Source organism: Megascapheus bottae, chromosome 17, assembly GCF_031878675.1.
Source record: "Megascapheus bottae isolate mThoBot1 chromosome 17, mThoBot2.hap1, whole genome shotgun sequence".
NCBI classification, from domain to species: Eukaryota; Metazoa; Chordata; class Mammalia; order Rodentia; family Geomyidae; genus Megascapheus; species Megascapheus bottae.
In genome coordinates, this window is record NC_143525.1 from 32,691,759 (window position 1) to 32,712,126 (window position 20,368).

The window sequence follows — 20,368 nt, forward strand, 5'->3', positions numbered from 1 at the left end:
GCTGGGCCTGTCTGGGCAGGGCAGATGCCGCCCCTCCTCCCCTTGCAGCTCCTCCCAGCTGACCTGCATTCTTAGCGGGGGCCTTTGGTGGGGCTCTGATGCTTTGCCTGCCTGTTTGCAACGCTGCCTGTCTGGCCTAGGCCTATCCCCCTCCCCCCCCCACCGCACTGAGCCCATGGACACCTCTGACCCCTCAAATGAGGCACCTAGAAAGAACGATCTTGAAGAAGCCAAGAGAGAGTTAAGGAAAGCAGCACCTCTGGGTTGACCTTCTGGGTGACCTCTTTGATCCCACGACTCTCCGCCTCCAAAGTGGAGTAAAATTCCTCTAGGGTGGGTGAATGAGATTAGGAACGGAAACTTGACACAGAAGGCAGCCTGGAAACGAAGCCTCTTCGCTGAGCTGCTGCAATGGAATGCTGAATCTTCCTCCTCCTGTTGCCTGCACCTGCCCCCCAGCGGTCATTCAGGGAAGCACAGCTTCTTGCACACTGCTTGGGTCGCCCATGTTTGTGGGCCCAGAGCATTGACATTCGCTGTTGGAATGACACACTTGATGATAACCTCACCAGCCCTCCTGCATGATACACCAGAAACATCCATCCCCATCCTGTTTTTCCTAGCATGTCTGATCCTTTAGCACACTAGCAGTTAGATAAGGTTTCAAATAAATTTTAAGGACAAAACTGCACCAAGAAACTGTTCACAACAAATAAAGGAATAAAATCACAACCCAAAGCCAGCACACAAAACTCAATAGCATTTCCATATACTAACAACACAATATTTTTCGATCAAGAAGATAATCCCATTTACAACAGTTACAGGAAATAACGTAGGTATGTCGGGGCACAGTGGCTCACACCTGTAATCCTAGCTACTCAGAAGGCTGAGATCTGAGGATTTCAGTTCAAAGCCAGCCCTGGCACTAAAAAGTCTGAGACTCTTCTCTCCAACTAATCACCAGAAAGCCAGAAGTGGCACTGTGGCTCAAGGGGCAGGGCAGTAACCTTGCACTGAAGAGCTCAGAGATAGCGCCCAGGCCCAGAGTTCAAGTCCCATCACCGACCTAAAAAAAAAAAAACACACATAGGTATAAAATTAACTAAGGGGAAATATCTGAAAACTGAAAACTGATTGATGGAAGAAATGGAAGGAAGGGAAAAAAAAACAGAATAATGATCCATAGTCACAAATTGGAAGAATTAACATTGCTGGAGTGTGCATACTACCCAAACCTCTACAGACTGACTGCAAACCCTAGAAGTATATAATATACACTAATATACACTCCTACAGGGCTTTTTTTTTTTTTTTTGCCAGTCCTGGGCTTGAGCTCAGGGCCTGAACACTGTCCTTGGACTTTCTCAAGGCTAGAGCTCTACCACTTGAGCCTCAGCACCACTTCTGGCTTTTTTCTATGTATGTGGTACCGAGGAATCGAACCCGGGTCTTCATGCATGCTAGGCAAGCACTTTAACCACTAGGCCAAACTCCGGGCCCCTCCTACAGGGCTTTATAGAGCAAAAGATACATTGTATAAATGCTGGCTATGGAGATTGTTTATAAAGGAAAATTAGTTGGAAAATAAGATCTTAGATCTTTGTGTCTCCCTTGCCAAGACTTCTCCTTTGCTATTTCAGTTTCACTGTGGTGAAAGTCACCAAATCTTTGAAATATGAATTTCTTTTTTCTCTTTTCTTTCCCTTTTTTTCCTTTTTTTTTTTTGAGAGGTCAAATTGGGAATATTTAACACTTAACTGTCAGAAATACACAACACTACCAGAGAACTGAGCCATGAGAGCTGGAGAGGAAAGAAAAACAATATCAACAAACCAGATCAGCTTTAATGGAGAGGTGAATTGGGACTCCATGGTGACCAGAGAAGAGACAGGAGACAAGAGACAAACATGAAGACATAAGACATGGCCTTGGAGTAGAAATTCCTAAAATGCCATTTCAAAACTATTTTCTTGGGCTGGGAATGTGGTTTAGTGGCAGAGTGCTTGCTTAGCATGCATGAAGCCCTGCGTTTGATTCCTCAGCACCACATAAACAACAACAAAGAAAGCCAGAAGTAGCACTGTGGCTCAAGTGGAAGAATGCTAGCCTTGAGCAAAAGAAGCTCAGGGACAGTGCCCAGACCCCATGTTCAAGCCCCAGACTGGCAAACAAACAATTTTTGTATAAGCTTGAGCTCTGCTATAGGCAGAGCACAGTAGCTCACATTCTAGCAATCAGGAAGACTGAGGTTCAAGGCAAGCTCAGGCAAAAAGTATATTAGACCATCTGTCCAGGACTGCCCAGGCATAAGCATTAGACCCCATCTCCAAAATAACTAGAGCAAAGTTTCAAAGTGATTCAAGCAGTGGAGCATTTGCTTATTGATATTGGAAAGCCCTGAGTTTGCTACCCTTCTTATGATTTAGGGAAAAAAAAAGACTTTTGGGGTCAAATAAATTTTGTAATATGTGTATGTGTAAGACAGACACACACACACACACACACACACACACGGCTTTTTTTTTTTCCTGTTAGTATTAGCCCTAGGTGCTGTCCCTTAGCTTTTTGGTGGCTAATTACAAATAAGAAAATTCTCATTGGGATTGGAGGCTTGGCTCAGTTGGTAGAGCACTAGCCAATGGGCAAAATTGCCAGGTACGGAGTTACATCCCAGTCCTGGGCCAAAAAAAAAAATCTTATTATTTTTCCTGTCCAAGCTGGATTCAAACTTCCATCCTGAGATCTCAGCCTGTTGAGAAGCCCAAATTACAGGCCAGTTGTGAGCCATCAGTGTAGCTTGGTTTTGCTTTTAAATGTATCAACTGCTGTGGGGAGTGGATTGTGTTTATAAGCCTAGCTGCTTAGGAGGCTGAAATCTGAGGCTGGAAGTTTAAAGCCATTCTGGGCAGAAAAATCGGTAAGACTCTCCAATTAATGAACCTCTAACTAGCAAAAGGCTACTTGATGCTCAAGTTGTAGAGCATCATCCTGGAGAGAAAAGGCCAAGTGAGAGCACAAGGTGCTGAGTTCAAGCCCTACTAACCAGCACAGGGCCCTCTCTCTTTCTCACAGACACACACACACACTGAAACTATCCCTATGCCCTCTGATTTGTGATTGCTTGTATATTCCATTGCATCTTTGAAATTCAAGCCAGGACTCAACAGCTAAGGTTCTCAATCTCCAGCTACCATAGCCATTGTTACCAATGTTCCCTTCCACCCAGGCTTCTTTCCGCTCCCTACAGTAACCCCCTCCTAGGAGCTTGGGAATTCATTCCCAGCCTTTTTTCAGGCTGAAAAGGGGGCTCCCCCAAATTACAGAGAGAGAGGAAAGAGAGAGAGACAGGGCAGGATTTCCAGGTCCCGCTCGCTCCAAGAAGTGGTGCTGGAGCGCACCCTGGTGGAAACTGGCGTAACGACAGGTGTCCTGGGCCGGCCCCGCCCCGGGGCCAAAGGCCTGGCACGCGGGTCACCTGGGAGCCTCCGCCCCTGGGACGGACTTGACCCGCCGCGGAGGAGGAGGTGTCTGGGGCCCGAGCCGAGGGTCCTGGAGGCGGACGGAGGGTGAGAGGCATACAATACCGGGGATGGCCGCGTTAGACGGGAGAGGGGCAGCTCTGAGCATGCGCAGCAGCGTGGGAGTCTTGGGGACGCTTCCCGTCCCGAGGGGCCGGGAGCGCACGGGCCCGCGCCCTCTGCTGACTTACGGGCTTTGTGCACTGCTCGGGGTACCCCGTGCACCGAGTGTGCCCGCGAGAGCCCACGGCGGCACACGTGTCGAGGGAGGGAGCACTGAGGCCGGAGCCCAGGCCAGCGGGGTGGAGGGAAGCCAGTCAACCCCGCTCTCCCCGCAGATGGCGGCGTGGAGCCCGGAGGCCCCTTGCTCCTGTGACTGCTTTGTGTCTGTGCCCCCGGCCTCAGCCATCCCGGCTGTGATATTTGCCAAGAACTCGGACCGACCCCGGGCCGAGGTGCAGGAAGTGGTGTTTGTACCGGCGGGCACCCACGCCCCCGGGAGCCGTCTCCAGGTGGGTAGGCAGGAGCTTCCTCTGCACGCCAGGCCTGGGCGCTGCCACGCGTGTTGGGACGAGGATGCGCTTGAAACCTACCGGCGTGGACCGAAAGCTTACTATGTAGCTCCTGGTGGACACAAGTTTCCTCATCTGTAAAATGGGGATAAGAGCCCGGCCATGGTGGCGCGCACCTGGAACCCTAGCTACTCAGGAGGCTGAGATCTGAGGATTGTGGTTCAAAGCCAGTCCAGGCAGGAATGTCTCTGGGTCTCTTATGTCCAGTTACCCACCAGAAAACCAGAAGTGGAGCTGTGGCACAATGGGATAGAGCTCTAGCCTTGAGCAACAAAGATCTCAGAGGGCCGGGAGTTTGGCTTAGTGATAAGAGTGCTTGCCTAGCATGCACGAAGACCCAGACTCGATTCTTTTGGTACCACATACATAGAAAAAACTCGAAATTGGGGCTGTGGTTCAAGTGGTAGAGCTCTAGCCTGGAGGAAGCCCAAGGACAGCACTCAGGCCCCCAGTTCACGCCCCAGGACTGGCCAAAAAAAAAAAATCTCCTGAGTTCAAGCTCCATGATCACCACCAACAATAACAAAAATATGGGGATAAAAACCCCTGTGTAAGGTGATTGGCAAATGACCAGCAAGGTGTAGGTACTGCCCTTTATGAGCAGGCTTTTTCCTTCTCTCTACCTGCAGTGCACCTACATTGAGGTGGAGCAGGTATGCAAGACTCAAGCCGTGATTCTGAGCCGACCTTCTTGGCTGTGGGGGGCTGAGATGGGAGCAAACGAACATGGTGTCTGCATTGGCAATGAAGCCGTATGGACCAAGGAGCCTGTAGCAGAGGGGGAGGCCCTGCTGGGCATGGACCTACTCAGGTTTGACCTTTATCTCCTGTGTCCTCCCCCGTGCAGCCATAGAGCCTTCTTGGTGTGGATACTGCCCTTGTGCTTTCTCCAGGGTGACTGCCTGCTTCTCCTCCCTTTTGGCTGCCACTCAAGAGCGTGCTATGCTCATGGTGCCACTACTATGGCTAGAATTCAGAGCCTCATGCTCTCCCCCCCCCCTTTTTTTTTTTTTTGCTAAAGGTTGGTGCTCTACCATTAAGCCACATCTCCCCTTCCAGCTTTTTGGTGGCTTATTGGAGTTAAAAGTCTCCTAGATTTTACTGCTCAGGCTGGCTTTGAACCATGATCATTAGAGGTCAGCCTCCTGAGTAGCTGGGATTACAGATGTGACCCACTCTAACACCCAGCCCCATCTCAAATGTATGCATGGTAAGAATACTGACCCAGTGGTGGCAGCTGCTTGCATTTCCTCCTCCCACCCCCAATAGCTGTAGGATAATTTTGTATTACACTGTTATATAATAACAGTGTGACAACAGGTTTATAAACCTGATAAGGTCTAAGAACATTGCAAAGAGGCTGTGTTTCAGGCTTTCCCATGGACCCTCGGGGCACAGCTTGAAAGTCCCTGCCACAACCCTGTTTAATGGGATCAATGCCGGAGGGTTTGCTGTGTGACTTGGGCTTGTCCTCACATTTCTCTGTTTCTTCTGTCCTCTGACTTCTTATCAGGTTGGCTTTGGAGAGGAGCAGCTCTGCCCAGGAAGCCGTGCACGTGATCTCAGACTTACTGCAGCGCTATGGGCAGGGAGGCAGCTGCCGGGAAGACCCGGAGCCATTCTGCTACCACAACACCTTCCTGCTGGCTGACCGGAAGGAGGCGTGGGTGATGGAGACTGCTGGGAGGCTATGGGCTGCTCAGAGGATTCAAGGTGAGGGGCCCAGGCTTGGGGCCTATCTCCCAGAGGCATCCCCTCCCCCTTTGCCAGCCATGGGAGGTGGGAGAGCAAGTGGGACAGAGGGGCCCCCATCTAAGTGCTATGTCTTGGGACATGGGATATGACCCGGCCCGGGAATTCTCCTCTGCCTTGATCTGAGTCTTCTTGTGCTCCTCTCACAGCAGGGGCCCGAAACATTTCCAACCAGCTGAGCATTGGCACGGACATCTCAGCCGAACACCCAGAGCTTCGGAGCCATGCGCAGGCCCAGGGCTGGTGGACTGATCAGGGGACCTTTGACTTTGCCCAGGTCTTTTCCCTGACACAGCAGCCTGTGCGCATGGAGGCTGCCAAGGCCCGCTTCCGGGCAGGCTGTGAACTGCTGCAACAGCAGCAAGGTCAGTGAGGGAGTGGTGCGGAGGGGTGGGACCAGGCCTGTCACAGCACCACCCGACCCTCACGCAGCTCCCCCTCCCTGGCCTGCTCTCTGGCAGGTGCCATCACAGCGGAGGTGATGATGGACATTCTCAGGAACAAGGAGAGTGGGATCTGTATGGATTCTGGAGGCTTCCGCACCACAGCCAGCATGGTGTCTGTCCTGCCCCAGAATCCCACACAGCCCTGTGTCCACTTCCTCACAGCCACACCAGACCCATCCAGGTGAGGAAGACGAGGGACAGGGAGCAGGAGAGCGGAGCCCACTGTGCTTGCTGATTGTTCTTCTACCCTTGACCGGATGTGCACTGCCTCAGTCTTTCCATCTGTCCCATTAGGTCGGTGTTTAAACCTTTTGTCTTTGGCCTGGGGACAGCTCAGGTCCCTCAGGTCCTGTCTCCCACTTTTGGAGATCAGGATCCTGTTCGGATCCTGCCTCGATTCCGGACTCAGGTGGATCGCCGACACGCACTCTACCGCGGACACCAGGCAGCTCTGGGGTTGATGGAGAGTGGGCAGGTAACCCCCAGGGAGTAGCCTTGCTGAGGGTGACACGTATCCCTCTCCTCCACCCCTCCTCAGACACCCTAGAAACCCCAGAGGCCAGGCCTGGGAGTGGAGGAGACTGCAGAGCTGAGGAGATGGGACCTTCCATCCTGTGGAGCTAGCAGGCCCGGGATGGGTGGGTGGTCATGGTTTTGTCCTGTGTGCACAAAGCACATGCTCCTGACTCAGCCTTTCCTGGCAGGAGCAGGGGCAGCAGCTGCGGCAGAAGCAGAGGGACCTGGAGCAGGAAGGCCTGGAGGCTGCACGAGGACTGCTGACCGGCGAGCAGACCTCAGCACTGCAGGAGCTGGGCAGCCTCTTCCAGGCCTTTGTGGAGAAGGAGAGCCAGCTCTATGCATAAGCCCACAGGTACTCCCGGCCCAAGTGGGCACACCACTGCTGGTGCTAGCTGCCCTGAACTGAGGAGGCACAGCAATTCCTCCATGCCCTCAGCCATGTTCTAAGTGGGTGGGAGGGCCTTTTCTTTAATAAATGTGTTCTTTTAACTTGTTCAGTGAACTGGGTCCTAGGTCCAAGGAAGGGTGGGAGAGCTAAGAGTAAAGGGCAGCCCCAGATTGGCTTCGGGGCCTGTGGTACCAGGCAGAGAATTTTTTTCGGGGTGCTGGGCATTGAACTCAGGTACATTGTGCTTGCTAGGTAAGCAGTTGATGACTGGAGTCCTTGTACATTTATTTTTTTTAGCTTTTACATCACTTCTCAGAGCCAACCTATGAGTTAACCCCCACACTGCCAGCTATTGTGGGAATCACACCACAATCTTATTCAACATGAATTGTGGGTTGTGAAAGGACTTCCTGTTTGCACCTGTCTGCAAGGCTTTCTTACAGATTCAACAAAGATGCACACACGAGTGGTACCCCTTGTGCATTGTCTTTGTCCTTCCTTTTAAAGAAAGGTCCTGCTGTGTAGCCCAGGCTGACCTTGAAGGCTGGCACTCTATACCACTTGAGCCTCATCTCCACTTCCAGATCTTTCCTGGTTAATTGGATGTGTCTCACTTCCTATGCCAAAACTAATTTCAAAAATTGATCCTCAAATCTCAGCCACCTGAGAAGCTAAGATTACAGGCATGAGCCAACAGCTTCCGGCTAGCATCAGAGCCCCAACCATGATGGTGGTGAAGAGTCTGCCAGCACAGGAAGGACATGTCCCTAACTCTTTGCAGTATGCACAGAGAACCACATCTGGCAAAGTGGCTGACTACTCTGTGGGCACCATTAAGACTGCAAGTCCTTGGCATAGACCTGGAACAGTCCTCTTGGGTTGGTAGTGAAATGTGCCCCAGGGAAGAGAACCCTCTGAGTGATGCCTGCTTCCAGTCCACTTGGGGAACTGGAGGAATGCCAGGCCTAGGTCATTCCTGCAAGACTGGGAACTTGTTTTTTAGAACCAGGCTCAAAGCTTTTTTTTTTTTTTTTTTTTGGCCAGTCTTGGACTTGAGCTCAGGCCTGAGCACTGTCCTTGGACTTTCTCAAGGCTAGAGCTCTACCACTTGAGTCACAGCACCACTTCTGGCTTTTTGCTATGTATGTGGTACCAAGGAATAGAACCCAGGTCTTCGTGCATGCTAGGCAAGCACTCTACCTCTAGGCTCCTCAAAGTTCTTTTTTTCCTGTTTCCTGATGCTTTTACTGCTATCTTTCTCCTGAGATGTCCCCAAGTAGCCAGAAAGATATTACAAGCCTAGGTACTTAATTTTATTGGGGAGGGGTCTGCACAAGAGGGGTTTCACTCATGGGGGGGGGTGCTTCACTTGTTGGTTCTTTTGGTCAGAGTTTTAGTTGGGCTGGGTGTCCCAACCTGAGAGGCCTTGGGAGGTGTAGTTTCCGAGGCCTCCAGGGCCCCCTTCTCTGCTTGGATAGAGCTTTTCTGGCCTCTACAAAAGAGAGTGTATGGTTTCCTGGTGAGAGGCATGATGGGGGATGAGGTGTCTGCCACCGCAGAGCCAAGAAAGGAGCCCCTCCCAGAGGCTGAGGGGATGCCGTCCCCTGTCATGGGCGCCCCAGGCAGCAGGGACAGGTCGGTGAGGGTAGGCTGGATCTCCATCCTCAGAAGGTGATCTGTCAGGGCAGCCTGCTCTCTGCGCCCCTTCTTCTTGCTCATGTCCTTCTCCAGTTCTGTGAAGAAACCTAGGAAGCGTAGTGGTGGAGGATGGAACTCAGTAGGAGGGCTGGGCCTCCTACATGCCAGGATGGTACCTGGTGGCCCCGATGATGGCTGGGTTTGAAGATTTCTCCCCAGACATCCCTGCCATCTTAGCTTCCCCCATGACCAAAGGGCAGGCCTGGCCCTGGGGACACTACAAGCCTTGAACAACACAGTCACCTTGCTCTGCACGGAATGGGCCACTCAGCTCCGGGAACTCATCCTCCTCTCCTGAGGCTTTCTCCTCCTCATCGGAGATCCAGCGCTCCAACACAGGCTGCTTGTCCAGATCCAGGAGTAGTGGCAGGGCTTCCAGCACCATCTCCCTGCAGAACAGAAAGGAGAGCATTGCCCAGGAGGGGCAACGCTGTAGAAGCTGGGAGGACACAAAACGTGCCACAGTACCCATGCCCAGAAGTGCAAGTCATGGACTAGGAGAGTCATGGACTAGGAGATGGGCCTTGGGAGTAAAGGGCTGGCCCCGTGGGGAGTCAGGAATGGACTAAGGGGTCATGAGCTGCCAGGTTCGCAGGCAGGGGGAGATGCATGGCCAGCAGCTGTGTGCTTCTCACACATGAGTCCCTCCTCACCTGTAGCCCTCCTTTTTGGTGCAGTGGTTTCCAGTGAGGTTGAAGATGAGAAGGCTCTGGGGAAGCTCATCTGCACAGCAGAGAGAGGCGAGGTTCTTATACTAGCTCTCAGAAGTTTGTACGTGTGGGACGGAGAGCAGGGTGGGGAGTGCAAGCATGAGGAGGCGAGGCAGGGGGCAGGGGGAGGGTATGGCACAAGTCAGTGTCAGTGAGCCAGGGCATTCCTACCCAGCTTCAGTGTTTCTATCCGGTTCTCAGAAAGGTCCAGAAACTGTAGGTATGGGAGGTCAAGGAGGTTTTCCACCTGCCTGATTTGGTTGCCTGCCAGAGACAGGAAGCTGCAGGGGGAGGGAGATAGAGGTGAATCATGGGAGGGCTGGAGGAAGGAAGGGGGACCACCATACAGCTCTATGACAAGTGGAAATACATGCTCTTTGGGCTAGGCTTGCCTGCTGGGTCCTTACTGGATAAGGCACCCAGGCTGGGGGAGTGCCAGGTTTCCCACACTTCCTTCCTTCTTCCCCACCCAAGCCTTGGGCCACATACCGCAAGGAGGGGATGCAAGCCAGGTTCTCAATGCGCTGGATCTTATTCTGCAGAAGGAAGCCAAGGGGAGGAGACCAAGCTGAAGTCAGCTGGGTGGGGAAGCCCTTTAAGGGAAAAACCTCCAGACCATGCCTGCTTGTTTTAGTGATACTAGGGATTGAATTTAGGGCTCTGTGCACTACCACTTGAGACACAACCTAGTCTTTTTGCTCTTTGTTTTTCAGATAGGGTCTCATACTTTGGCATGCCTGGCCTCAGCACAATCCTACCTGTGCCCCTAGCTGGGATCCCAGGTGTGTGCCACTTTCCCAGCCGGAGGCGTCCTACACTGAGAATGATCACCATTCCTGGTTGGAGTGGCTGTTTGTCACTACGTTGGGGAAGATTTCTCTCCTAGGTACATGGCTAATGGTGGGAATGAGGCTGGCCAACATGATACAACTGAAGAGAGGCCTGGGAAGCAGACGAGGAAAGCGAAGGGCTTGCAGGGCTTGTATGCTCCCAGAACTGAGTGTGTGTGTTATATACATAATATTTTTGGTAGTGCTAGAGTTTTAACTCAGGGCTTTATGATGTCTAGGAGGCATTCCATGACTTGAACCACTCCGCAGCCCCTCCCCTTTCACATTGGTTCTTTTAAATTTTCCTTCCTTTCCTTCCTTCCTTCCTTCCCTCCCCCCTCCTCCTTCTCCATCTTTCTCTCTCCCCCTTCCTTCTCTTTCTTCCATGCCTATATGGTTCTGAGACTTGAACTGGAGCCTCGTGCACTTGTGTGGCTTTCTTGCTCAGAGTTGGCACTCTACCACTTAGCCTATGCCCTCAGTATGTATAGGTTATTTTCAAGATAGGGTCTCACTTGATGTCCAGACTGGCATGGACTGGGATCCTATTTGTGCTACCTGGAATTACTCGGATGATAGGCACATGCTACCACACCCAGCTATTGCAGCCTGGGACGAGAGATTTGTGCCACTGTACCCAGCCAGGGTGAATATATATTAACTTAATATGTAAAGTTTCTGTTGAGGAAGGTAAATTTAAGTTTAAAGGAACTAAGTATATTCAACCTGAAGATTATCCAGCTACCACCACCATAACTGTCAAGGATCTGAAAGGTGTAGAGATATCATCTTCCCAACAGGAAATGGGTTTAAGCTATGTAACTTGAAAGGCTTAGGTTGTCTGACTGAAGAACAGTGACTCTTCCTGGCACTGTGATACATTTTGTCAGCCCATCACTTCTCAGATGAAGACAGAAGGATCATGAGTTCAAAGCCAACTTGGGATATAGTGAGACTCTGTCTCAAAAACAACAGTGACAACACAATGAAGACGAGAACAGTGACTCCAGAGCATGTGCAGAATCCCTTTTGGGGATCACTATGTCAAGTCTGACTTACTGTGGTGATAGTGTAAAGGAAGGGCATCCTTCCCAAATACCATGAATATATAAAATGCCCTATTTGGCTGCTTTCCGATTAGACAGACTCAATCAACAGAGAATGAGGGGAGATGAAAGGAGGGAGGGAAAACAAGACATTACCTCCTGCAGATAGAGGCTGTGAATATTCTGGAGTCCCTCTAAGTTTCTGATGGTAGTAATCCCCTCCCGGTCCAAGCGGACAGTCTGCAGTTCGGAAAGGGTGTGAAACCTGGAGAAGAGTAGGCAGAATGGTGTGGTAGAGTCCATCTTCTCAGTGGAGAAGATATGAGCGAGGAAGATGAAGAAGAGCAAAGGTCTTTTAAGGACAGATAGTGGTTGAGCTTCTTTTTTCTGTGCTAGTACTGGGGCTTGGACTCAGAGTTTACACTCTCATCTTTTTCCACTCAAGGCTGGTTGTAGATAAGAATCTCAGTTTTGTTGGCTTGGATTCTCTTCAAAGAATCTAAATCTTCAGAGCTCAGCCTCCTGAGTGGATAACAAACTTGTTTGTGTGAACAGTCTAGCCCAGCTAGACTATCCATGTCTGCCCCCAGATATGCAATGGCACTGTCCCTACATCTGAGTCTGCCCCCAGATATGCAATGGCACTGCCCCTACATCTGAGTAATAAGGTGCTAGGTGAGGTGGGGGAGAACTTGTTGTGAGAAATTGCACACTGGTTAGGATTGGCTGGAAATAAGACTTAAAACATAGAGGCCACTTCATAAGGCATGTAAATTTCATTCTAGAAATAGAGAAATTAAGGAATTCCTGCTTAAGGAATTCCTGCTTAGATTTAATGTTTATAAGACCATTTTGGCAACAGTATGGGGAGGCTATAATGGAGATAGGGAGACAAATTAAGTTTGTTGAGAAGAGAAGTGGTGATAGCATTATCTTAAGGCAGAGTGAAACTGGAGAATATATATATATATATATTATTTTTTTTTTGCCAGTCCTGGGCTTGAGCTCAGGGCCTGAGCACTGTCCTTGGACTTTCTCAAGGCTAGAGCTCTACCACTTGAGCCACAGCACCACTTCTGGCTTTTTTTCTATGTATGTGGTATTGAGGAATCAAACCCGGGTCTTCGAGAATGCTAGGCAAGCACTTTAACCACTAGGCCAAACTCCCAGCCCAAAAGAATGAACTTTGAGGATTTTCCCTCCCTCCTTAAAGTGATTGTGGTTTGGAGTAAGTCGAGACACGCACACAGATAAGCTGACACATCAGGAGAGCTTAGAGAAACAGCCATCGTGTGCATCATTTTCCAGCACCTCCAGCACTCACATCTTCTCCGACAGGTCTTCATCCTCGAGGAAGTTCAAGTTCCGCTTGGTGATCAGGGCCTCGGTGATGCAGACCCCCAAGTCCTGGGCAATGGGGACACCCTGAGCTGTGACAGGGGGAGGCCAACTGTCACTCTTCCTCCTCCTTGGAGACCCCCCCTTTGACCCACCGACCCACCTCCCGACTCACCTCCAATCATGACCTAACGCACACCGCGGCTGGCCCGAGGCGGGAGTCGGTAGGGCCGGCGGGATGGCGGAACCCAGGATGGCAGGAGAGACCAACCCAGACTTAGAAGACCAGGGAAAAGAGTGGGGACGAAGACGGAGGTAAATCGAGGTGGAGGGGCTCTGCCAGTCGTACGCGGTGGAGAGTTAAGCGGCTCCAGGGGAGCCCGCGAGGTTGCTAAGCAACCGGACGCCACGTCGCGCGCTCGGGAGGAGAGTTGAAAGCCAAGTTTTTCACTGGTCCCGTTCGGCGCGTGCGTAGTACGGCCGTATCTTGGGATCCCGCCTCCCGCCACGGGCGTCGCTGCTCCCACAATCCTTAGCGACTTCCGGCTCCGCTCAGCTTCCGTTTCCGTTCTTCCGGTGGCAATGGCTGCGGCCGTGGCTGTGAAGCTGCGAGGGGAGCTCCTGCCCTTGGCGGGTAAGGGGCGGCCCGAGACCTCATGGCACTTCTCTCCCCACGCACTTCTGACCTCCTGCCTGTAATCTCCAGGCTCCCGGGGATCCCTGACCATCTAGATCACGGGCCATTCCGTATAGCTCGTAGGTTGTCCTAGTGTCCGACCCTGGGCATGCAGTAGCTGTCGAATGAATGGATTTGGGCGTTTGGATGAATGTTGTTTTGTCTGTTAAGAGACCTGACCTGTGGGCCTGGGCGCTGCCCCTGAGCTCTTCAGCTCTTCCGATGAGTGTTTTATATGTGCCACCTTACTTACATTTTAAAGCACACGGCGAGGAAGGCCACCTCTTTACAGATACGGCCACTGAGTCTGGGCTAATTGAGTGACTGGGCAAGGAAAGACGGCTAGTGAGTGCAGTCCTGCCGGATCCCAAAGCCGCTTCCAACAGCTTCGTGGCCACCTCTTGCCCAGCAATTCTCCTCTACTCTGGCCACCTTCTTAACCTTGGGACTCTCCAGCCTTAGCCCTTGTATTGAGGACGAAGGGATCATTTTGGCCTCCGTGGCTCAGAGTTTTTGAGGGTCTCCTTGTTTTCGGAAGGGTGATCTCTCAAGCATTGCCAGTCAAGAAGAGAGAGTGTAAAGAAACTTACTTGCAAGAGCTGTGTCGGTGTTGTAACAAGTTTTTCACCTCTTGCTTCTAGTCCTAGTAGCAAACTTTTTGATGCATAAGCCTTGTTGGAAGTGGAAGGGGCTTCTTAAACAATATTTTTGTACTCCTTTCCCAAGAGTTTCTTTTCTGGTTTGACAGGTCTAAGGGCAGGAGACATGAGAATCTGTAGTTTGTTGATTGATTGATTTTGGTGGTATCTATTTGAACTTAGGGCTTCATGCTTGTGAGGCGTCTAGTGCTGTTTTTATTTATTTATTTATTTATTTATTTTTGTTTTTGACTTTTGTTTTGTGCTGGAACCAGAGCTCTGACCACTTACAGCTCTTGTGCAGCATTTTTGTTTTTGTTCATGTGGTACTGAGGAATCAAACCCAGGGCCTCATGCATACTAGGCCAGCATCTTACCACTAAGCCTCATTCCCAGCTCCCTTTGGTTTTTGTTGTTTTGTTTTTGTTTTTGTTTTTTTTTTAAATTAGTCCTGGGGCTTGAACTCAAGGCCTAAACACTGTCCTTGGGCTTTCTCTAGGTTAGAGCTCTACCACTTGAACCACAGCACCACTTCCAGCTTTTTCTATGTATGTGGTAAAGAGGAATCAAACTTGGGTCTTTGTGCATGGTAGGCAAGCATCAATCTGCCATCCTTCAGCTCAGCTTCCTAAGTAACTAAGATTATAGATGTAAAGCACAAGCATGCAAGAAGAATTTGTATTTCTTACAGGTTTCTATATGATGCTGGTATTGTTGGCTGGATTAAGGGTGGCTGTGCTTCAGAACTACTGGCTTAGACCAGGGACCACTGTTTTTTTGTCCTTTGCTTTTCTGTTTGTTTTTCTCTTCCTTCAGTGCTAGGGATGGAACCCAAGGCAAGTTCTCTACCACTAAGCAATCTAAGGAATATTCCCCCAGTTCATGGTCACTGTTTTATAAATAAAGTTTCATTGTAACAATCTCATCTGTGTATATATCATCTGTGACTGCATTTGGCAGAATTGAGCCCTCAAACTTAAAATATGTACAATTTGGTCCTTTAAGAAAAGATTGTGGCTGGGAATGTGGCTTAGTGGTAGAGTGCTTGTCTAGCATACATGAAGCCCTGGGTTTCGATTCCTCAGTACCACATAAACAGAAAAATCTGGAAGAGCACTGTGGTTCAAGTGGTAGAGTGCTAGCCTTGATCAAAAAGAAGCTGGGGGATAGTGCTCAGGCCCTGAGTTCAAGCTCCAGGACGGGCAAAAAAGGAAAGAAAAAGATTTGTGAGGGTCACCAATGGCTGACACTTGTAATCCTAGCTATTAAAGAGGCTAAGGTCTAGAAGATGGTGGTTAGAAGGCAGCCTTGGCAAGGTCTGTTTCCAAAATGACCAGCAAAAAGCCAGACTGTGTGTGTGTGTGTGTGTGTGTGTGTGTGTGTGTGTGTGTGTGTGTGTCTGGCTCAGCACCAGGAGGCCTTGAGTTCAAACCTCGGTGTTAGCAAAAAATAAGAGGTTTTCAGTCCATGCTCCCACCTTGAGTAGTGTGTTCAAAATACTTTCCCCCCTACCCAATACCAGGGCCAGAACACAAAGCCTTTCACTTTTTCACCTTTCTTACTGGCAATTGGTGCTCTACCACTTGAGCCACAACCTGGAGCCCTTCTATTCTTTTTTTTTTTTTTAATTCCATCTCTGCACATTAAGAAGAAAAAAAAACAAAAACAAACAAACAAAAGGAATGGGAACCTCTAGGAATTGCACAACTGATCCATAGCCATCCACTAGAATGAGCAGAGACATAATTCAGGATTTCTGTCAGGCAATTCTTGTCTCATTTTTGGCTGCTTCCAGAGTAAATGTTCTCTATGTGGGGCAATCTAGGCCCTTCAAGAGGCTGCATCTCACTGTGTGGCCTTCTCCTTTTCTATAGGCCTGCTGCCCACCCTCCAGCCTGTGCGCTATGGCTCCAAGGCAGTAACCCGCCACTGGCGTGTCATGCACTTTGAGCGGCAGAAGCTGATGGCTGTGACTGAATATATTCCCCCCAAACCTGCCATCAACCCAAGATGCCTGCCACCTCCCCCACAGCCCCCAAAGGAGGTAAGGAGACTGGATGCATGTTACTTGGTGGTGGGGTGGTAAATTAAAATGATCTCTTCTGCTGGGTCAGGTGGTACATTCCCATAATCCCAGTGGGCAGAGACTGAGGCAGGAGAAGCACACTTTTGAAGCCAGTCTGGGTTATACAGCAAGTTTAAGGCCAGCCTGAGACCCTATTATACACAAAACTAAATTAAAAAGTTAACTGAGGCTGGGTGAGATGGCTCACACCTGTAATTCTAGCTGCTCAGGAGGCTGAAATCTGAGGATCGCAGTTCTAAGCCAGCCCAGGCACTAAAGAACATGAGACTTTTTTTTTTTTTTTTTTTTTTTTTTGCCAGTCCTGGGCTTGAGCTCAGGGCCTGAGCTCTACCACTTGAGCCTCAGCACCACTTCCTGCTTTTTTCTATGTATGTGGTACCAAGGAATCGAACCCAGGTCTCCATGCATGCTACGCAAGCACTTTAACCACTAGGCCAAACTCCCGGCCCCAAGAACATGAGACTCCAGTTAACCACAGGAAAATGGGAAGTAAGGCTGTGGCTCAAGGGTTAGGGCATTAGCCTTGAGCTGAAGAGCTCAGGGATAGCACCCAGGCCCAGAGTTCAAGGCCCATGACCCATTTTTAAAAAACAGAAAAGTTATATAACATGATTTTTTTTTTCTCCCAGTGAAGAAATGGTTTACTTTTGGTCAGTTATGGGATATGAACTCAGGGCTTAGGTTCTGTCCCTGAGTTCTGTTGCTCAAAACTAGTGCTCTACCACTTGAGCCACAGTGCCACTTTCAGTCTTGTGGTGATTAATGGGAGATGAGAATCTCACCAGGACTTTCTGGAGTTTCTTTGAACTGTGATCCTCAGTCTCCTGAGTAGCCAGGATTATAGGCATGAGCCACCAGTACCCAGCCCTAGCCATTGTAATTCATATGTATCATTTCACTTCTATACTTGGACCCTTTGTTTCAGATACTTTAAAATGAAATCTGCAGACTGGAGGCCTGGCTCAAGTGATAGTACTAGAAAAGAAAAAGAGCTGAGCGCATGGCCCCGTGTATCACCAAATATACACACACAAATGAAACCTACCCTTGATCTGTCATTGGTCTTTGGGCTGTATAGATTGGATGGGTCTCCTGAATTTGTTTCATTCTTGTTTTATTTTTATTTATTTATGATGAATCCATGGCTTGAACAAGTTATCTTCTATTTTCCTTCCTTCCTTTTTTTGTGCTGGAGAGGGATCAAACCAAGGTTCTCCTACATACTAAGCACTAGCCCCGAACCATACTTTAGCCCTATTATTTATTTAAATTTTTATTTTATATTTTTTGCCAGTCCTGGGGCTCGAAGTCAGGGCCTGAGCACTGTCCCTGAGCCTCTTTGTGCTCAAGGCTAGGGCTCTACCACTTGAGCCACAGCACGCCGCATCCAGCTGTTTCTGAATAGTTTATTGGAGATGAATGTCATAGGCTTTTCTGCTCTGGTTGGCTTTGAACCATGATCCTCACATCTCAGCCTCCCGATTATAGCCTCCTAGGATTACAGGCATGAGCCATTGATGCCTGGCCCCATCTCATATGTATAATTGGAAAAATAATTCAATATGAGTACAGTATCAGATGGTTAATTGAAATAATTCCATAATATTACCATCAAACAGTACTGGCCAGGGCTGTGCGCTGACCTGTTTAGGGGAAGCAAGAGTTCCTAGGTTGGGCAGCTCTGCTGTGAATATTGCCACTTGCTAATGAAAATAAAAAGGTAACAGTGGGAGATATAACAAGTCCCAGAGTTGGGGGCTCACTGCCTCTTTTGCTCCCCAATGTTTCAAATATGGGCATCACAGAGGGCCCTCCCTGGCACCTCACCAAGAGGAAATGAGCAATGCCAAGAGAAAAGACACCCCCTTCACCATCCCTTCCTGCCTTTAGGATTCCGGTTTCATCCGTCTCCTTCGTAAGGAGATAGCAGCTGTTTTCCAAAACAATCGAATGGTTGCTGTGTGCCAGAATGTGGCCATGAGTGCGGAGGACAAGATTCTCTTGCGGCACCAGCTGCGGAAATATAACATCTTCATGAAGATCTTCCCCAATCAGGTAGGAGTAGGGCCTGTCTTCTCCCAGGCCCGCCAGACAGACCTGCTCCTGAGTCATTCCTACCCTCTCATCCATGTCTAGAGGACCTCTTGGGTTGCACCCTCAGCCTGCTGTGGTTCTTCCCTCCCCCTGTCCCCCATCAGCAGTTCTTTCTTGTCACCCCAGGTTCTGAAGCCTTTTCTGGAGGGCTCCAAGTACAAAAACCTGTTACCCCTGTTTGTGGGGCATAATATGCTGCTGGTCAGTCAGGAGCCCAAGGCCAAGGAGATGGTACGGATCTTAAAAACTGTGCCTTTCCTGCCACTTCTGGGTGAGTAAACGGTGCTGTGATCTGCAGCAGGGGAGGGGTGGTTGTGAAGTGTGGGCTAAACACAGAGTAGGGCCTCCTCTCACGCTGGGCTGACACGGTCCCCAACACCTGTGTTGTCTCACTGCTTCTGGTCATTTCCGGAGAGAAGACAGGAAGTCAAAGCGGGAGCTTTGGGGCAGGGAAAAGGAAATTCAGACATCTGGAATCTGAAAGCCCAGACAAGTATCCAAGTAAAAGGTACTGAGGGCCTGTGCCTAGTGTTCCCAGAGACCAGTGCTGGGAAGACTCGTGGGCAAGTTCTGCCTATGTCCCCAGAAAATCCAGATTTCATGGAAATCTATGTTTATGCTTTCATCCCACTCCCTTCATTCATGGATTTTTAACTGTGTATATGCGTGTGTGTTGCATGCACTCCTCCTTAGCTCTTTGGCTTAAATGGTAGAATGGTAGCCTTGAGCAACAGTTCCACTTCTTGCTCTTTGGTGGTTAGTGGGAAGTAAGAGTCCCACGGACTTTCCTGCCCAGGCTGGCTTCAGACCTCCAATCTTAGATCTTAGGCTCCTGAGTAGCTAGGATTACAGAGGTGAGTTACCTGTGCCTGACCACTCAAGAGCTAAACGTGGCAGTGGATACATTACAAAGGTATCACCTCCTTCCATCCATACAACTCAGTTTTGTAAAACTGAAGCCCTACCCATCAAACAGTGACTGTTTCGTCCTACTCCATGATATCTTTAAGAAAATTTAGAGACTTCTGACTTTAGAGGACATGGGACCAGGTTTATATAACTTTTCAAAGGGAAGGAGGAGAGAGGATTCTATCCTTCCCCAACAGTGGCAGTGGATGGGACATTGGGGCAGGTTAGGAGGGGAGAAGGACAATGAAATGTGGAGTCTTACGAGTGAGATTGTTTCCAGAGAAGAAAGGCATTTGTAGTGGCCCAGTTAACCCTGTGTTCTTTCAGGTGGCTTCATCGACGACACCATCCTCAGCAGGCAGGGCTTCGTCAACTACTCCAAGCTACCCAGCCTACCCCAGCTGCAGGGGGAACTGGTCGGAGGGCTCACCCTTCTCGTAGCTCAGACCCATTCCCTGCTTCATCACCAGCCTGCCCAGCTGACAGCCCTGATGGATCAGTACCTCAGACAACGACAAGAGGAAGAGCCTTCCACACCAGCCAGTGGGAAGCCAGATCCTCCTGATCCTGCTGTAGAATCCTAGCTGGCTGGCTGTACCTAGCCCTGCCCTGCACATAAACATATTCTGCCCCTATTGGCTGTGTTATCCTCCACTGGAGATGCGGGAGAAGTTGGGGTGGAGAAGCACCATGCCTGACTTGGATTCCACTCATGATCACCTCCCAAGTACAGGACCACTTGGAGATGCAGTGGGATTCTCTTTCAAATAGAAGCATCTATCTAATCTGGGATCCCATAGGGGAAGGTTCCCTTCCTCCAAGTAGAAGGCAAAGAGACTGAAAGCATGGGCCCAGGCATCTTGCCCTGGCCCCCTTGTCTTTTCCCAGCCCACCCCTATAACCGCCGCAATGGATGAGGGATGAGCTGAGAACTGTGCTGGCAGTGACACATTAGCAGCCTTCAGTGTGTAAAGCTTCATGCCAAACACTGTTCCTTTGTTCTTTACCATGTGGGAGACACATTCAGTGAAAAGATCAGTGACAGGATGGCACTGGAACCACATACTGCTTTGAACACCTTCCCCACTAGGGCATCCTCATTAGGTTATCCAGAAATGAGCCCCTGACGGGCTCTGCTTTTGGGG

General features: G+C 49.9%; 3 protein-coding genes across 3 annotated transcripts; 2 read left to right on the forward strand and 1 right to left on the reverse strand.

Moving 5' to 3' along the window:
* Positions 1 to 3,432: 3,432 nt before the first annotated feature.
* Scrn2 (secernin 2) lies at positions 3,433 to 7,307 on the forward strand. Its single transcript, XM_090351677.1, has 8 exons — positions 3,433 to 3,569; positions 3,860 to 4,033; positions 4,723 to 4,904; positions 5,607 to 5,806; positions 5,995 to 6,210; positions 6,307 to 6,472; positions 6,586 to 6,766; positions 6,996 to 7,307. The coding sequence occupies exons 2-8, from the start codon at positions 3,860 to 3,862 to the stop codon at positions 7,152 to 7,154; spliced, it is 1,278 nt and encodes a 425-aa protein (XP_090207803.1). The 5' UTR covers positions 3,433 to 3,569; the 3' UTR covers positions 7,155 to 7,307.
* A 1,182-nt stretch (positions 7,308 to 8,489) lies between these two features.
* Positions 8,490 to 13,285, reverse strand: Lrrc46 (leucine rich repeat containing 46). Its single transcript, XM_090350712.1, has 8 exons — positions 12,996 to 13,285; positions 12,807 to 12,912; positions 11,639 to 11,747; positions 10,096 to 10,142; positions 9,778 to 9,887; positions 9,550 to 9,619; positions 9,140 to 9,285; positions 8,490 to 8,943 (listed from the first exon to the last, which is right to left on the reverse strand). Exons 1-8 carry the CDS (start codon positions 13,003 to 13,005, stop codon positions 8,564 to 8,566), a joined length of 978 nt encoding a protein of 325 aa, XP_090206838.1. The 5' UTR covers positions 13,006 to 13,285; the 3' UTR covers positions 8,490 to 8,563.
* Positions 13,286 to 13,387: 102 nt separating this feature from the next.
* Positions 13,388 to 19,858, forward strand: Mrpl10 (mitochondrial ribosomal protein L10). Its single transcript, XM_090350713.1, has 5 exons — positions 13,388 to 13,454; positions 16,009 to 16,178; positions 18,111 to 18,275; positions 18,441 to 18,585; positions 19,551 to 19,858. The coding sequence occupies exons 1-5, from the start codon at positions 13,403 to 13,405 to the stop codon at positions 19,805 to 19,807; spliced, it is 789 nt and encodes a 262-aa protein (XP_090206839.1). The 5' UTR covers positions 13,388 to 13,402; the 3' UTR covers positions 19,808 to 19,858.
* Positions 19,859 to 20,368: the final 510 nt, after the last annotated feature.

Coding starts and splice junctions, on each gene's coding strand:
- Mrpl10 (XM_090350713.1), top strand. CDS start 13,403: ATGGCTGCGGCCGTGGCTGTGAAGCTGCGAGGGGAGCTCCTGCCCTTG. Junction 18,276..18,440: donor TGAAGATCTTCCCCAATCAG/GTAGGAGTAGGG, acceptor TTGTCACCCCAG/GTTCTGAAGCCTTTTCTGGA. Junction 18,586..19,550: donor GCCTTTCCTGCCACTTCTGG/GTGAGTAAACGG, acceptor GTGTTCTTTCAG/GTGGCTTCATCGACGACACC.
- Scrn2 (XM_090351677.1), top strand. CDS start 3,860: ATGGCGGCGTGGAGCCCGGAGGCCCCTTGCTCCTGTGACTGCTTTGTG. Junction 4,905..5,606: donor CTGGGCATGGACCTACTCAG/GTTTGACCTTTA, acceptor ACTTCTTATCAG/GTTGGCTTTGGAGAGGAGCA. Junction 6,211..6,306: donor ACTGCTGCAACAGCAGCAAG/GTCAGTGAGGGA, acceptor GCTCTCTGGCAG/GTGCCATCACAGCGGAGGTG.
- Lrrc46 (XM_090350712.1), bottom strand. Junction 9,620..9,777: donor GATAGAAACACTGAAGCTGG/GTAGGAATGCCC, acceptor TCTGCTGTGCAG/ATGAGCTTCCCCAGAGCCTT. Junction 9,286..9,549: donor ACCAAAAAGGAGGGCTACAG/GTGAGGAGGGAC, acceptor TCTGTTCTGCAG/GGAGATGGTGCTGGAAGCCC.